This window comes from Belonocnema kinseyi, chromosome 3, assembly GCF_010883055.1.
Source record: "Belonocnema kinseyi isolate 2016_QV_RU_SX_M_011 chromosome 3, B_treatae_v1, whole genome shotgun sequence".
Taxonomy (NCBI): Eukaryota; Metazoa; Arthropoda; class Insecta; order Hymenoptera; family Cynipidae; genus Belonocnema; species Belonocnema kinseyi.
In genome coordinates this window covers 79,676,353-79,695,486 of record NC_046659.1, presented here as the reverse complement: position 1 = coordinate 79,695,486, position 19,134 = coordinate 79,676,353, and the positions used below count along the sequence as shown (strand labels likewise).

Below are 19,134 nucleotides of genomic sequence, written 5' to 3'. Positions count from 1 at the left end.
TATATCTAGTAATGTTAAGGGATATTCAAGATTTCTTTTAGTTATGTTAACAAAATTTTATGAAATGGTGTAAAGTGGATTAATAACTACTTATTTGTAGGTAATTTTTCATTAAAAAAATTTTTTAACGAGGGGAAATATCGCCCCATCGCAAAACACGCCTGTGCAGAAATTTCCCCATCTTTCCCCATTCGATTTTGGGTTCTAAAATATTAATTAATGTTGAATTTAAATATTATATTGCATTTCATTATAACAATAACAGAAATATTCTTTGTTTCAGAAAGAATCTTTTTGCTGCAAATATTATCGTTTTGAGACAAGCTTCATGTCATCTTGTAGCAAAACAATTCCGTTTGTGTAAAAAAGATTTTCATTAGTTTCGAAACAAAACAAGGCAAAACATCAAAATGTCTTTTTAGTTTTTTGATGTGACTCTTAGTTTTTTTATTATTAATCCGAAAAGTTTCAAATCCATATATGTGGCAAACTTTCATGTCATATTTTTTTTTGTACAAAAAGAGCTGGAAAAGGGGATACCTGTACCAAAATTTTGATACAAAGAGCCATATTTTTGGTACGTGTAAGGGATCGTCCATAAATTACGTAACGCGTTTTTCTTTTGTTGGAATAAAGACGAGCATCAAATTGATGTGAAGTTGAGAAAGACACAACGATATAAACAAAAGAAAAAAGTGTTACGTAATATATGGACGATCCCTAACTGCAGACACTTCACTCTTCTCATATTTTTTGACTGAATAATCTATTTTGGTTGAAAAATAAACTCTTTTTTGGAAAACTCGTTTATTTTTGACAAATTAAAATATTTTTAATTTAACATAAAATTATTTTTTTCTTGAAATATTAAATTTATTCGACATATATTTTATCAATATTGTTAAAAAATCATCTTTTTCAGTTGAAATTTGACTGTTTTTAAAAAAAATTCGTACTTTCGAGTTAAACAGAAAACACAGAAGATAAACTTTACATCGATTTCCGACGAAAGATTCTCTGCAACAAAAATTAACTTCACAGGATAAACTTTACACAAATATTGGTTAAACTTTCTTTTGTTTTTCCATGACAAACACATGTTTTTTTAAAGATTTGAAGTTGGCTAAACAAAACTTTATCGCTCTAAAAAGTTTCCTGCAACAAATTTTATTCTTAGTTTTTTTCTGTGTAAATATTCATTGTTTTGTTTGGTTGAAGATGTTTTTTTTTTAGAAAATTAATCTTTTTGCCTTTGAAGTTCTATGATTTAGATTAAAAATTAAGTATGTTGTTCAAAAGTCGTGCTTTGTTACAGATTTATTTTTTCTTGATTAAAATTTGTCATTTTAGTTCAACAATCGTTTTTTTTTTGGTAGAAAATTTATCTTTTTGTTCAAGTTGAAGCATCTAAAATTAAATTTAATATAATATAAAAATTTTTTTTTAAAATTTATTCATGACCTAATGGTGTAATAATAATAATAATGTTTTGAAATTATGTTCATGATTCTTAAAAAATGAGTTAAAACCTTGTAAAAAAGATGGAAAGGGAGACACGGATCAATATTCTCGAGTTTAATTTCTTATGAGATTGTTCCAATTCAAGGGAAAAAGGGGGATTGGGTGAAAAGGGGGACGAATTGTGATTCCTGAAATCGTCACAAAATATATTAGCCCCTCTTCCCTAGCATTGTGATGTTTTTGAACAGCCATTTTGGTAAAACATTATGTTATTTTTCTAAAATTATGTTAAGAGGACAAATATATTTAGGGCCGTGCAAACATAATATTTAGATACTTTACTTGTAAAATAAAATCACTAATTGCCATATTTTAAGCATTTCAAAATGAATTTATAAACATTTATATTTTACCCCCACGTAGTACGACATAATTTTTGAATGGCCCCTATAGCGAAAAAGAATTATTTCCATTTTATATGCAATTTGATTGCAGGAAATCCTTCGCAAAAGTTCTGTTAGTAAAAAGAAAAGTGCATTTCGATAAACATCAATTATGATTACAAAATACTTTTTGCACAGTTTGTGTAACTTTTATGCAACATTTTATTCTTTGAAGTTTCCTCTTAAATATCCTCGACAATAGAATGTTGAAGATATTCTCAGATAAATGCATATTCACACATCATTTAAAGATCATAAATTGTATCTAGAGAGGTATGAAAAAGGAAACTTTGCCATAATTTCATAAGTGGAGAGATAAGGCTTTTTTGCCTAATCCATAATGCAAATCATATTTCTCAGAATATAAAGGATGACAGTTCCTTGGAAGTAATTATATTCAGAATTAGAGTTGACGAAATATTATTTGATTAATTAAAAAAATGATTGTAAAAAGTCCAAGTTTTTAAAATATATTTGTTTAAATTAAGGTTCTTCAAACTTCTATAGGTTTTTGTATTCAAAATATTTCATATGCTTCAAATTAAGAATTTAATTACCTAAGTTTTTGTTATTTTGTTTTTAGATTTCAGAACTTTAAAATTTCAATCGAAATAATTTGAGATTTTGAGGATTTGAAAGTTTTTCTTTTTCCTGCTAGAGTTTTTACTTCATTAAAAAAAAATTCAGCGAGACTTTGGTTGGTAAATGAAATTAATTTTGATAATTGGAAAGTTTGATTAATAATATTAATGGAATGATTTTTGAAAAAGCTTCCATAAAAAATTCCATTATTTTTTATTCTCTCATCGAGTTTTCATTTATATTATAGTTACACTTTCATAAAGTCTCGACAATGAAGATTCAGTTGCATCATTATGAATCTTCAGATGGTTAAGGTCAACCAAGAGACTCTTGGGTCAATTTCTATGCACCAATGTATCATGGTATAATGCTTTCTTGAAAGTGAAAACCACGTTGTAAATTATCCATGGGAGAAAGCAAGGTTACGATCACGATCATGCTCAGCATAGACGTAATTATTTATTCGCATTCATCTTATATGATGAAATTAGTCGTAAAATAATATTCCTATTATTTTGAAATTCTATGCAATGAGAATCTTGTTCATAATTGTATATTTTAAAGGTCTCTCTGAAACTATAAAATTTCCTTAAGGGGCAGTCCATAACTACATTGCCAAACGTGACCTAATGGTAAAACCATAAACTTCGGTCATGAATCATGAATAATGTAAAATATTCAAATAGACTTGAAAATCCAAAATGCTCTCAAAACAGTGTAAATAGGCTGATTTTCAAAATATATTGCATTCTCAGCCAAATCGTCGAATTTTTAGACAAAAAAGGTTAAAAATTTAACCAAAAACAGTTGAATATTCTTCTAAATAGTTAAATTTTCAAACAAAATGATCAATTTTTTAAAAAGTTGTTGAATTTACAATCCGAAAAATTAAATTCAATCATTTGAGTACAGTTTGCTGAAAATTCGTCTTCCAATAGACAATTAATCCTCTTACAAGAAATTTCATCCCTTTGGATTGAAGATTTATCTTTTAGGTTAGAAGAGTCAAGTCTCTTCTAACCTAAAAGATAAATCTTCAATCCAAAGGGATGAAATTTCATGTAAGAGGATTAATTGTCTATTGGAAGACGAATTTTCAGCAAATTGTACTCAAATGATTGAATTCCTAACTAGAAAAGACAAGTTTTCAACCAAAAAGGGAATAGATCTATTTCCTGTATTAAAAATTACTTTTAAAACACGAAAAGTGTACTTCCGAAAAGCGCATATCTCCTAATAATTCTAAACTCTGTATACCTATGTTTTTTGACGCGCTGACTACGAATATGATAGTGAAAATGCCCGAAAATTTGACTATTATGATGAAAACCATGAAAAAGCCACAAAAGTTACGATTTTTTTAATGTATTTCGGTAAATCTCGAGGGGGAAGAAAGGCAACCCTGTGATTGGTTACAGAAATAATTTCGGTCAAACCACTACTCCTTTACAACGTCTCACTGGTAGATTGTGATGTGTTTCTGTGATTAATAATAATTAGCATCCATTTTTTGGAAAACTAGCAATCGTATGAAACATTAAATTTGCATAGTTTTTTAGGGTGTTCACCTTAAAAATTTTAATTTCTGGGTATTTTCACTATCATTTTGGTAATCAGCGTGTCGAAATACATTGCTTCATAGAGTTTCAAATTATAATCAAAGGTATGTACTTTTCGGAGGTTAATCCAAAAACAATTTTAATCCAGTAAAATTCGTCGAAAAAAGACAAATTTTTACAAGACAGTTGTATGAATATTCAACAAAGAAGTTTAATATACTACACAAGAAGACGAATTTTTAACTAAAAAGTATTAAGTTTTCAAGTTAAAAAGTCGAATGTTTTATTTTCAATTAAAAATAAAAGTTTCGTCACCAAAAATGGAATCTGAAATTTTCCTTTTCAACAATTACTTTTAGCAACAAAAAAGGATTTGTCATCCAGTTGAGTTAAACCATGAAACACATATTTTTTAATAAATAGTTTAATCCTTATCCAAAAAGATTAAATTTCGACAAACAAGAACCAAAGAACAGGTGCAACCCAAAAATATGAATTTTCAACAAAATGCATACCTTTTTCACCAAACAGTTGAATTTTCAACTTTTAAGGGATAAATTTTTAACTAAAAATGTAATAGTTAAATTTTTAGAAACAAAAAATTAATTATCATCAAAGTAGTTTAACTTTCAAGCAAGAAGTTAAATTTTTCAACAAAAAGACGAATTTTTATTAAGTGTCTTATTGTTTCACAATTTGGGATAAGTAGTCAAATATTTTTCATAACATATTGGCTTGTTATCCTTAGACTATACGCTGCCGAATGTTCGACCAAATAGTTGAATTTTATTCAAAAATGGTTGAATTTTCAACAAAAAATATGAATTTTCAACAAAAAAGTTTTTTTTTCAATCAAATAGTTTATTTTTTTACCTAACTCTTTAAATTTTAAGCAAAAAAGACGAATTCTTAACAAAGCGATAAAGTTTCTATAAAAAAATATGAATTTTTAACATAAAACTTAATTTACAACTAAATAGTTGAAATTTTATCTAAATTGATGAATTGTGAACCAACTAAATGAATTTTTTACCAAATATTTCAAGTGTCAACCATGTAGTTGATTTGTCAACCAAAAAAGATTAATTCTCTTTGCAACATGTAATAGTTGTTCTTTTAACCGAAAAAAGAAAGAATTCTTTTCAACAAAATTATTAAATTTCCGAGCAAATAGTAGAATTGTTAACCGAAAGAAAAAAATTCTGAACCAAAAATATAATAGTTGATTTTTCAACCATAATAAATTAACTTTTAACCAAAAACAGTTGCATTTTCTTATGTGGTTCTACTAATTCATTTGCTATTTGAGCGAGAAAGAGAAAAAGCGGAGGTTTCTTAAGAAAAGAGGGATTAAATAATCTTTCAAAAAAGGGAAAGAGGGGATTGAGAAATTATGAGGATATATTGAGGATTATAAAATATAAAAATATTTTTTGAAAGTTTTGTAGAATTATTATTGAAATTTACAGTTTTAGGGCCATCTTTCGGAAAATTCATCAACTTTGTTCCAATTGATTGTATCGACGTTACTTCCAATGACTCCCCGACCATCTAACCCGGTTCCAACGTTCGTTTTAGGTGCGACTGCGACGCTCCCTCTTACCCTTATTCACTACGCATGTTCAATTGAAGATTTGTTTTTAATTGAAAGACATTTCTGTGAGTGAATCTCAAAATTTCTCGAAGAAATTCCAGTTTAGGAAAGCTATCCCAGTGAAACATATACATTTTAGTATATGCGTACAGAAGAGAGTTTGCAATTCACAGTGGGTTTGCCGGGAAATTAAAGAGCGGCGCGATCGCTCTTTCGTCGCCTAATCCGTATTTAATGACACGTCGCGACTCGCGTAATCCTTTGCATGAAGGCAGATAATTTGATAAAAAAAAGCATAATGCCTTGACATCATGTCACCACTAAATATAAATTATCGCAAAATTTTCTATACTTTCTACAAAGGAATGTAGAAAATATTCAACACCCTTGAATTTTTCATTCGTGATATTTACGCACGTGGATTTTAAAACAATAAAAACATCACCAATTCTCCTAAAATACAGTAAAACTTATTCTTCGAACCTTGTTTCTTCAATTAATAAACTTAAAAATTGAAAAAAAAACATTTTCATGGAATAATGAATTTTTTTTTAATTCCAGGCAACTGATTGGTGGCTGAACGACATGTATCTCACAGTACCTCTTGCTCTTCCAATCAACAGCAATCCTGGTTTGGCAGCACAGCCAAAAAAATGTACCAACCAACATGAAGCCGCTGTTTTTCTCGCTCGTTTTTTAACGGAACTTCTTAATTATCAGGAACTGCTGGACAGGTAAGTCTTTTTATTTTTTTTATCTTTCCATTCAGAAACTCAATTATTGGTTTTGAATCCGATTTAGAATAATGCCTCGAAGAATTTGATCAGGAGAAGTTACATGAGCCAGCAGAATGGAATTTCAAATTAGAGTCTACTGTAACTGGAACTTCAGCGCAGTTAAATTAATTATTCTGCGAGCCTTGAAATTAGAGTTTGATAGCTATTCTTTTTGTCATTGTTCAAGTATTTCCTGAATGTGTCAACTATAAATTTACATAAAAATGAATACTCAGAAAGTATGCTTTGCATTTTTTTCAATTTATTTTTAAACGCCACCAAACTTCTGAATAGTTGGGATTCTTTAAGTATAAAATTATCAAATTTCAAAATAAAAATGATATTTCCAACTTAATTTCCAAAATCTGATAATTGGAAGTTAGGGGCCGTTCAAAAACTACGGCACACTGCCAGTTTGATCTAAAATTACTTTTTCTGTTTGTTGAAAAATCAACTGTTTGGTTGCAAAATTATCTTTTTTCGTTGCAAATTCAACTATTTCTAAATTAAAATTATTTCTTGAAAAAAAGACCCTACTCTATCTTCACTCCATTGGGAAACGAACCACAAAACTTCTGATTTCCGGTCAGGTGCTTTTCCAATTAAGCTATTAGGGGGATCAGAATAAGAACTCTCAATTCAAGAACATAACGCTAATTTTTAGCTAGGTGTTAATGGTACAAGTAATTATTTTAAAATTTTTTAATTTATCTGCTATATCATCAGAAATTGCACCTTACCGACAGTATATCAACCCTCCAAACCATGAAGGCAGAAAATCTACACAATATCAATCAAGTTAAGAATCTTCAATAACAGAAAAATGCTTAACGTCTTAATAAGACTAGATGGAAAATAATATTTTTAAATTAAAATTATTTCTTGAAAAAAAGATCTTACTCCACCTTCACTCCATTGGGAAACGAACCACAAAAAATTAAATTAAAAATTTTTTAAATAATTCAACTATTTTGTTGGAAATGCAATATATTTCGACCTGAAATCTTAATTTTTCTTATTAAGTTCAACATGGTACCTATACAGTAATTTTGTTCAAAAGAATTTGTTCTCCTATTATTCCCCTATTTTCGTGAAATATCACCCTTTTTCCCATTTTGAGAGCGTTTTGGACTATGATGTCTGTTAAAATATTGTATTTGTATGTTTTATATTATACTTTAAGCTTTATTCGAATAAATTCGAAAAAACATTTTTCCTTCAAACTTGTGGTGGGGCAGAGAAGAAGGAGAGTAGTGAAAAAACTTTTCAAAATAGCGTGACGTAATTTTTGACCGCCCCTGCATTAGATTTGAGAAACGAAATTTGGAACCCCATCTGTTTAAAAAAGTGCAATTTAACAGGGGTATTAGTTGAAATTTGTCGGGGTTTTCAATAAAGAAAACACTTAATCCTCAAGGGAATCTCAAAGAAATTTTATTCAAAGTATTGACCATTGGATTCTACACATTTTGCCCATCTTTCAGGCAAATCATGGATACCATTCAAAAAAAAACTTTTTCTCTTTCAAGGCAAACCATTCGACGAGACATTTTTCGACTTCTTCAAAATTGGCGAAGCGCTGCTCAGCGAGTGAGTATCCCATCGATGCGAAAAGGTGATAGTCGAACAGGGCGAGGTCTGGAGAGTACGGCGGGTGCGATAATATTTCCCAATTCAATGCTTTTAATGTGTTCTTCATCACTTTAGCGGTATGAGACGGTGCGCTGTCATGTTGTAGGATAACTATGCCATGTCTTCGGGCCCATTCCGGCCGTTTCTCGATCAACGTATGATTCAAATTGATAATTTGTTGTCGGTAGCGATCCGTATTCACCGTCTCACCAGTTTTTAATAACTCAAAGTACACCACACTGGTCCCACCAAACACAGAGCATTGTCTTACGGCCATAGCGATTTGGCCTTGGAGTCGATGGGCTGACCTCACCAGGTAAAAGCCATGATTTTTTCCGCTTCGGGTTCTCAAAATAAATCCATTTATCGTCCCCCGTGACAATTCGATACAGAAAAGATTTCCTTTCGAACCGTTCAAGCAACATTTCACAAATGGTTTTTCGATTTTCCATTTGTCTATCGTTCAGTTGGTGGGGTACCCATTTTCCATACTTTTGGATTTTTCCCATGGCTTTTAAACGCTGGAAAATTGCTCCTCCGGTCACATTTAGTGTTTATGCCAATTGTTGTTGCGATTCCCTGGTGGACCGAAGGAACCGAATGTAGCCTCCACAAAGTACTCGTAAAGACCCCATTGGGTCCCCATTCGGTTCCTTAAAAAAAACTCGAAAAAACAGCAAAATCAACTTTTAAATTGTTGAAATTCGGATTCTACGTTACAATTTATGTCGCGGAATAATCGCAATCGTGTTTTTTGCAACGGTAAAAAGTTTACAAGAATATAAGACGTATAACGTCTGTTGACTGCTACACTTCAAACACACCGTCTGTAAGTAGCAGTTAACAGGCTTTATACGTCTTAAATTTTTTTAAACTTTTTACCGTTAAAAAAAAACTATTGCGATTATTCCGTGACTTTATATAGGGAATTTTAACATAGAATCCGAATTTCAACTATTTAAAAGTTGATTTTGCTGTTTTTTCGATTTAAAAAAAAAAAGAACCAAATGGGGACCCAATGGGGTCTTTACGGGTACTTTGTAGAGGCTCCATTCGGTTCCTTCGGTGCGCCAGGGTTGGGTTGGGTCTTCATCCAATAACGCCTGCAATTCCTCGTCTTCGAACTTTTTCGCTGCACCAGGATGTTCATTGTCAGTTGAATCGAAATCTCCACTTTTAAATTGACGAAACCATGTCTCACATGTTCTAATCACTGCAGCATGTTCACCATAAGTTTCTACCAGCAATCGATGAGCTTCAACTGCTTTTTTCTTTTGATGAAATAAGAAAAGCAACGAATGCCGCAAATGCGCTTTACTTGTAACGAAACTCGACATATACACTGAGGTAGAAAACTATGATGCTATTATTTTGGCAGAATGGAGTTGCGTATTTTTGAAGGTTATTATCCATAGAAAAATATGACATAGATGCCAAATCATATAAATCTATACACATCTCTAGCGACATCTATGAGTAAAACTGGCAAACTTCAACTGACACCCCTGGTAAATTTCTAAGAGTTCATTGTTGAAAAATCCAGAACTAAATAAAACTCGAATCAAATCCGAACATTATTTTTTTATAAGCTTTCTAAATTTTCTTAATTTCTCAATATTTTACCGCGATTATATTAATTTAATAGAAAATTTCCATCGTATTACCTAAACGAGGAATTCTCGACTTAAAGGGACTTATTATTGGATTGAGTGGAAGGCGAACAAAAAGAAGCCACATTGAAATCAATTTGTAACCCGGTGCCTTGACGAGAAGGAAATCCGGGTTGTAAGATCCATAGAAAGCCAGCATAAAGGCACCGGTTCTGTAGACTCAAAGCCCTCGGTTTCCGGTATTCTCAAATCATGAGAAGAGCCTCTTTCTGAGATGCAACACGATTTCGCGATTTCAAATGGTTAACAGAATGATAACAGCCCTTATCCCAATTTTCGCGGAGAGACAAAGAAAATGGAAATATTGATTTTCTACGCTAAACAGAGGTCACTCAATTATTGCAGGTTTACAATTATTCAAAAATGATTGAAAAGAGACTACTGAAAGATATCCACTAATATATAGAAAGTTTTGCTACATACGATTTCCTCAAAGAAGTTCTTTTATTAAACTATTTCGACAAAAGTGGGAAAAATACAGGAGAAGGAAGGAGAAGGAAAGTAAAAGAAGCAAGAGCAAATGGGGAGAAATAATGGAAAAATGAGGACGAATATGACTAGGGCCTAGGCGAAACAAAGAAAATTAGAGGAGGGAAAGTATGGGAATTGAGTGGAAATTATGGGAGAGGAAGTATGTGAATCAGGTAAAGTAGGTAAAATATGGGAAAATAAAAAGAGGGGGATCAGGAAAATGAGAGGAAGTGATGGGAGCGGAATCGAGGGAAGTGAAGAAATGAATGGAGGGGAAGAGGGGGAAGTAAGTATAAGTGAGGGGAAGCAGGAGAAATGATTAGAAATGAGGGTGAGTAAGGGAGGGGAAGCGGTGGCTGGGAGGAGATGTAAGTGAAGGGGAGTATCGTAGAAAAAAAGACTTGAATAAAGTTCAATAAATGCAAGTAAACTTAAGGAACGTAAATAAATAGTTTAGGATTTAAGCAAATCGTTATAAAAAATTTATATAAAAAATACTCAATAATCATACATACTTAAAAATATTTAATAATTATTATTAGTAATAATAGAAACTAAAATCAAATTCCAAAATAAGTCCTTTTCACACACTAAAAAATATTTTTTTCTACTAAACACACACACATACACACAGCCACATAAATTATTTCTATTTTTAATAATAAAAATCATTCAAAAATTCAAAAATAAGTCACTGTCAAGTAAAAAAAATTGTATACTAAAAAATATTTCAGACAATCAAATTGTAATATTCTTTTTAGAAACTATGTCCATTATTTTTAATTGTTATTGTTATTCACAGATTAATTGACACATATTATTGTTATTGTTCATAAAATACATATAAATTATGAACAAATTCCAAAAATAGTCCCTGTCAGTATTTGTTTATTAATAACTACTGACGATAAATAGTATTTTTTCAATTTAAATTAATTTATTGTAAAATTTTATTCACAATGATTCCTAAATTCGATATATTTGGTCTTACTGGAAACTTACTATTGAAGTGTATAGAATATGATATTGTAGACAAAATAATTTTTTTCTGTATGAATGTGAAATGTTTTTAATCATTTGTGAATAACAATGACAATTAAGAGTTAGCGACTATTTTCTTAATAGAATATTACTACTCGGTTTTCTAAAACATCTTAAACTAGAAAAAGTAATTTTTCTGTATATAAAATTGACTAATTTTGGAATTTGCTTTTCGTCTTTATGATTAACAATAATAAATATTAATTATTTATAAATTTGCACGATTACTAATAAATTTAATACACATTTGGTGTATACATATATATATATATATACCTACGAGAAAGATGGAAAAATTGTATAATTTGTATAAGATTATTTTGGAATTTTAGTCAAAAAATTTTTTTTTACTGTTGAGCTTCTCGTCCATGTAATTGTTTATAATAATTAGCTATTAAAGTCTTTTCCTCGACGATAAAAAATAATATTCTCGAAATGTTTGATTTTTCTCATTTTTTTTATTTATGTAATAAATAATATAACGGTAAATATGAAAAAATCTTTTTTAGACGTTATATCGTATTTAACACTGAATATTTCTTAAAAAAACATCGAAATCGGTTGGGAAATTGTGAGCTCTAACCAATTTTAAACAATAAAATTCTGATTCTATCACTATACAAATAAATAAACTCACGACTCGATATTCAAATAACATTTTTCAATTTTATTTAAAGTTCTTAATCTGTTTACGTTCTGGGGTGTGTTGAAATTGTTAATGATATTCAAAGCCAGTGAAAGTTTAATTAAATGAATTTATGCATAGGCAATTTCCTAATTTTGACTTTTTTATTATTTGCAGATCCGAACTCGAGGTTGATCAAGTAAAGTCAAGAGATGGAAAATCGTGGCAACCACTATGCATGGCTCAGCACTACCAAATGTTTAGAATTTACCGCAGACCTGGAGTAATTGCAGATGAGCAAGTAATTTTTGACAGAGCCACTTCCGGGGATCATGTCATTCTAGCTCATCATAATCAGGTAACTTTTTCGATTGGAAATAAAATATGCGACATTTATTTTTACTTGTAGAAAAGGAGAAAGAAAATCTTTTTTTATAAGAAATCTTATATTTTAAAATAATTTTTGCCATTAAAGAAAAAATTTAAAAAATTTGATATACTAAGGTAGTTAGAAATCCATCCAGGGCGACATAACAATGTCCTATTCAAGTTAAGTAACAAATTTGTGCAGGCATGCTTAAAATAAAAATATGAATAATATTTTGTGCTTTGTAAAAAAATATATTAGATTTAAAGTTTTATTTAAATCCTAAATAGTTGAGTTTAAAAACGGTCAAATAAATATTTGTCAATTTTCCGGGTATCTACTAATTTCCCGTTTGTCCCGGTTGTTACCCAGTTTTTAATATCAAATCTCTTCTTGTTTTTTTAAGAGTTTTTATTTTTTAATGGCTATAGTTTTCAGTACTTGAAACTTGTTGCACTTATATAGTTATATTTCTGTTACGATATTTTGTTTTACTTCTATTTTGTGCTTTATGTATAAATAATTTATTTAAGTGTTTTAATATTATTCAGATGCATTTTATTATTTTTATTATTAATAAAAAATAAATTGATAACATTTGTAATTTAAATTTCAAAAAGTTCAATTGATCTCCCGCGTATTTCAAATATTTTATTTTCAAATATAGTTAGACGGCATATTTAAGGAGAAAAGAAGAAAAAAAGAAATTCCGAAAGAATAAAAAAGGCAGTAGAAAGAATGTAATCCTTGCAATTCCAACTACAATAAATTTTCTAAACTAAATAATTGAAATCAAGTATTCTCTACGAAATTAATTTCGACTGACCTTTTTGCAAAAAGTTTTACAGCGTACCAGTCAGGGCATCAGATAGAGGTCGAATTACAGAAGAAGAATTAATTCAGCAAATTTTGAAGATCATGGAAGAGAAACCAGATCCTAGAACACCGCCAGTTGGAATCCTTACAACCTCGAAAAGACCTGTTTGGGCAAAAGCCAGAGAAGAATTATTAAAAAGTGAGTACAGAGTATGGATCTTATAATGGGATTAACAGTCAATTTGCGTATTTTTGTGTGATCTGTGACCCAGACCATTAATATTCAAAGCCTTTCATTTTAATCTTCTAACATTTTTAGCCTACAATCTTTTATAAACGGAAAAACCATTAAATTTCATATAAAAATTTCAAATTTAATTATTTTAACGAAAAAATATGACTTTTCAGCAATGAAAGATTAATTTTTAATTCAAAAAATAAATTTGTAATGGAAAAATTGAATTTTCGACCATTGTAAGTAAATTTTCAACCAAATAGTGGATTCTTTAACCAAATTGTTGAATTACCAACCCACGAAGATTAAGTTTTAACCAAATAAAAGAATTTTCAAACATAACAATTTAAACCTCAACCAAATAATTCTATTTTTTTAAAGACAGTTCAATTTTGAACAAAAAAGATCAATTTTCAATCCAAATAGTCGTATCTTCTGTCCAAATAGAATTTTCAACAAACAGTTGAGTTTCCACCAAAAAAGATAGCTTTTTAGCAACATACTGGCATTTACAACCAAAAAATACGAATTTTCAAACAAAAAAAAGTAAGTGTTTAACTAAACATGGACGAATTTTTAACAAAAGGGTGGAATCTGCGACAAAATATTTGAATTTTTAACAAAATAGAATTTTAAACGAAATTCTTGAATTTTCAAAATGTGAAGATGAATCTTTAATTACAAGGTCGAATTTTTAAATGAAAAAGAAGAACATTTTACCAAATAATTGAATTTTTTATAAAGCAGTTTAATTTAAAACAAAATTAATTTTTTAATCAAAAGGACGAATTTTCTGTCCAAGTAAACAAGGATTTAGCATAACCGATGTATTTTCAACCAAAAAATATAACTTCTCTACTAAATAATTGAATTTTCAACCAAGCAGTCGAATTTTCAAATAAAAAAGATTAAAGTTCTGCCAAAAAGATAACGACTTTAGAACAGAATAGTTGAATTTTCAAGCAAAGAGTTCAATTTTCAATAAACTAATGAATATTTTGACAAAAAACATGAACCATCAAACAAATGGTTCATTTTTTCAACCCAAAAGAGATCAATTTTTAATAAAAAATTAAAAAGTACACTCTCAAGATAAAAGGCGAATTTTCTTTGTAAAACAGGTGAATTTAAAACAAAAAGTACATTTTTAACGAAGCAGTTGCACTTTTAACGGAACGAGAGGAAATTGCAAACCACGAAAAATAGATTTTTCCCAAAAAAGACGAATGTTCATCTAAAAAGGGTAACTTTTGGACCGAAAATGGAAAACTTACATTATGAGTTTGAAAATTTAATTTCAGATAAAACAAAATAATTTTTAACATACGAATTAAACTTTTAACCAAAGATCAATTATTTTCAACTTAAATTATGAATTTTCAATCAAAAAAAAAAAAAGATGAATTTTTAACCAACAAATAATGTAATGGAAGACATTTGAATTAAAAAAGATATTAATTGACAAGCAATTGAATTCAACCAAAAAAGATTAATTTTCAGCAAAAGTTAAATCATTAACAGCCAAAAAATTAATGTTTAACCAAACATATTCATTTTAAATCAGAAAAAATCTAATTTTTACAAAAAGTAAATAAATTTCTAAGCCAAAAAGCCGAATTTGTAACAAAAAGTTAATTTTACAGAAAAATAGTTCAATTTTCAACTCGGAAAAGACAAATTTCGTACAAAATAGTTTAATTTCCAACCAAAATTATTGATTTTTTAACCAAAGAGGATTACTTTTTCACAAAATTGTTGGTTTTTCAATCAAATAATATTATTTTTATCTAAAAATCTAATTTTTACGAGAAAACTACTGCAAAAAATAAACAGATAGAAATACAAGGAAAATAAACTACTGACAAGAATATTATATCATAGTTGCCGCAAAAATTCATTTTCAAAATTCTCTAATATTTTACTCATCGTGTACCCTGATCTTGTACGATTTTTACATAGTATCTTTCATAAACGGAAGAAAACCAATTGAAAATAAAATTTTTTAATTTATTACCATCAAAATTTATTTAAAGCTCTTCTTATAAAAATTCCCTGAGTTTTTCCATCTTGTTTCTATTTAATCAAAAACTTTCATTTCATTTTTAATACCTAACTTGTTTAATGCCCTGTGAGAAATAATAAAATTCTTTTCTTTTAGAACAGAGCAAAAAGAGAAGAACTCTCAATAAAGAAAAAGATTTTCAGCATTAAATGTCTTTTTAATCAATAAGACTGCCAAAATATAAAAGTACGATAAATATAATAATACTTTATTTATCGAACGAAGATTGAATTACAGTTTTAATTATTCTAATATTTTATTTTTGCAACGCAATAAAATAAATTGTTTCCTGAATGTTCCTCCTTATGAAAAAAATCGATATGAGGTTCAATTTTCAATTAAATGTTAAGGATTGTCTCGTCGCCCTTAGTTATAATTATTATCGGGTGATCCTCTTCACACCAATATTCGCGATATCCCCATTAGCTCCCTAAACCCTAAACCTTAACCTAAACCAACCTTACTCAAAGAGGACCTACAACCTGTGCCTCTAAATCGAATAAGTGATGCAATAACGATTTAACGACTACTTGCGGTCGGGGTTATCGCCGTTTAAAGCCCGTCCATATAAGGATAAATTCTTTAAGAAACTCCTTTAAAAGGTTTAAAATTCTTTTCGAGAAAAGTGTCGGTCTCATGTTTGCGATTGATGAGACGATTTTATTTTGCACTGTAGAGTGGTATACTTATTTTCAGTACTATATTTATAATAGTAGTTAATTAATTCATTTAATTTAAAATAATCTTTTGTTTAGGAGTCTACTACTTTCAGACTTTTCATTTTTTTCATAAAGCTAGGGTATAATAAAATTTTGAAAATAAACAATTTTTAAACAATATAGTTAAATTTTGTACCAAAAAATATGACACTTTAACCAAAAGTACAAACCCAATGGTTGCATTTAGGACCAAATAGTTGAACTTTAAAGCAAACCAAAAAAAATTTCAAAAAAATAATTAAACTCTTGATCAAAAAGTTGAATTTTCAACAAATGATGAATTTTGAAACAAATCGTTTAATTTCTAACTAAAAAATATAAAATTAGAACAAAGTACTTGGTTTTTAAGGAAACACTTGCACTTTTAACGAAAATAGGGAACATTTCAAACCAACAAAATTACTTCTATATAAATAAGATGAATTTTCATCTAAGAGATAGTAACTTTAACTAAAAATGGAAAAGTTTCATTTTTAGTTTTAAAAAAATTCACTTGCAACCATAAAAAAAGAATTTTGAACAAAAAGTTTTTTCAAATCAATACTTTAAATTTTTCAATAAATAAAATTTTAACAGCGTAGTTGAACTTTCACAAAAGTAATTCAATTTTCAACCGAATTAAATTTTCAACGAATAAAAATTAATTTACAAAGACTAATGCAATATCAGATATTTCAACAACAAAATTTTTTATTTTAAATAAAAAAAAATTGTTGAAATCAAACAAAAAAGACCAATTTTTAACTAAACGTTCAAGTCATCAATAACAGAAGATTAAACTTTAATCATAAATAGTTGAACTGTAAGCAAATAATTGAATTTTTTATATGACAGTTGAATTATCAACAAAGAAAAACATAAATTTGCAGTCTGAAATGATGAACTTTCTGTTAAAATAGACGAATTTTTCAACCAAACAGTTGAATTTTCAACCAAATACAGTAAAAATCTTCAATAGCCCTCCCTTCTTTAACCTTTCCGAGAATTGACGCCGTGCCGCATGTATGTGTAAAAAGGCTGCGCGGGGTGCGTGGGATCTGCGGCTGTCACTCAGACGAGCAGTCAGGCGTGAACAAACAAAAGCGGAGCAGGCTATAATGAGTTAGTTGCCATCCAAGATCAGCCCCGAAATCGGAGCTATAGAAAAATTTTCACTGTACTTCAAATTTCTCCATACAATGTTAAATTGTCAGTCAAATAGACGGATTTTCAACCAAAAAAATAGTTCAATTTTCTAGGTTAAAAGATACATTTTCTAGAAGATGGTTGAGTTTTCCACCCCAACATTTGATATTTAATTAAAATATGAATTTTTAAAGAAAAATTTAATAGTTGATGTAAAAAACTTTTTTTTAACAAAATAGTTCAATTAATATTCAACCAAAGAGTTGAATTTTAAACAAAATGATTACATTTTCAACCAAACAGTTCAATTTTTATTAATAAGTTAATTTTCTGCCTGCAATGAAACATTTTCAATATAGATGTAACAGTTGATCAATTTTCAATTAAAAACATTGAAAAGTTAAATTACCGCAGCAAAAAAATTGATTTTCAACAAAAAAGAACGAATTTAAAAAAAAATAGTGCAATTTTGTGATATTTTAAACCAAGAAGATAATTTGTCTACGAAAAAGATGAATTGTTAACTAAAAAAGATAAATTTTTAACCAAAAATGGAAATTTATATTTTCAGTTCAAAAACAGTAATTTCGATCAAAACGAATTTTCAACAAAATAGTTCAATAATTGAACTATTAAAATAATTGCAAATTATTTTTAACCGTAAAGATGAACCTTTAAATTCAAAAATAAATTTTAATCAAAGAAGTTCAACTTCTACTTAAATAGTCGAATTTCCAATTGTAAAAGATCAATTCTCGAACAAATAGTTGAATTTTTAACAAAAACATGAATATCAAACGACCAATGTAATATTTCAACCAAAAAAGATTTTAATTCGAAATAAAAAACATTTGAATTCGACCAAAAAGGCGAGAAAAGTTTCAGTTCAATTTACAACGCTAAAATATAAATTTTCAACAGAAAGTTAATTTTCTATCAAAAAAAGTTGAATTTCAACCCAAACCTGAAAGTTTCAATTACTAGCAAGAACATTATATCAGAGTTTACATTCAAGAGAAAAATGAAGCTCATTGAATGAAATTCCCGATAATTTTGCGGATTTCTCGATTTCTCGGTCAGCTAGACATCCTGGAAAACATCCAAGCAATTTTATATAAGGAGAATTTTAAGACACGAATGAATACTCGATCAAAATTTGAACCATTCTCGTTTTGGAAAATGGATGTCTTAATTCTTTCTTTCTGGAAAATTTAAATAGGAATGCTCTATGTTTAATTATAAACTTCAAGCATTTCAATTTCAGGTTTCCAAATTCGAAGATAAAAATACTTCCGAATCAATGCTGTGAAAGTAATTTCTTTAAAACTGTTGAATAATCGAAGTCATAATCTTTCGAATTCAGGAGCTTAGTTTAAATCTTCTCAATTTAAAACTATAAAAATAATCTCTAAAAGATTTCAAGATAAATAATTCATTAATTACTTCAAATTTTCAAATCATAAACTTTAATCCTCTTTTCATTTATAAAATTTCAGATGAGCGTAATCGACACAATATCGAGCTACTGGAAAGATGTCTCTGTGTCGTTTGTATCGACGATGATGTGCTCCCAGGAACGTTTAACAACCCTTATAGGAAAAGTGACAAGTGGATTGGCGATCGGGATTATGCAAATGTTTTGCATCACACAATTCATGGCGGCGGATCCAGGCATCTTGGTGCCAATCGCTGGTTCGATAAAACATTTCACGCCATCCTTGGAAAAGTGAGTATTAAAAATTAGTTACTTCCCCACCCCTAACCCCCCTAAATTCCACAACTTCCCCCCTCATTTCACCCTTCGCCAACTTCTTCATCGTCTACCTTAACCTCTCCAAGCTTTCCTAGTTAAGACTCCCCTTCCTCTACTTCTTTTTTCCAACCCTCACTTTCCCATCCTACTACTTCTTCTTTCTCCAACTTTCCCACTCACTTCACCCTTCGCCACCCCTTTCC

At 29.2% G+C, this 19,134-nt stretch overlaps 1 protein-coding gene across 1 annotated transcript in view; it reads left to right on the top strand.

Moving 5' to 3' along the window:
• The window catches only part of LOC117168844 (choline O-acetyltransferase), a 224,602-nt gene that overhangs the window by 180,730 nt on the left and 24,738 nt on the right, over positions 1-19,134 (top strand). The window contains exons 3-6 of the mRNA XM_033354700.1: positions 6,201-6,373; positions 12,032-12,212; positions 13,062-13,236; positions 18,675-18,904. Coding sequence (XP_033210591.1) covers positions 6,201-6,373; positions 12,032-12,212; positions 13,062-13,236; positions 18,675-18,904 — 759 coding nt within the window. The remainder of the gene's footprint in view (positions 1-6,200; positions 6,374-12,031; positions 12,213-13,061; positions 13,237-18,674; positions 18,905-19,134) is intronic.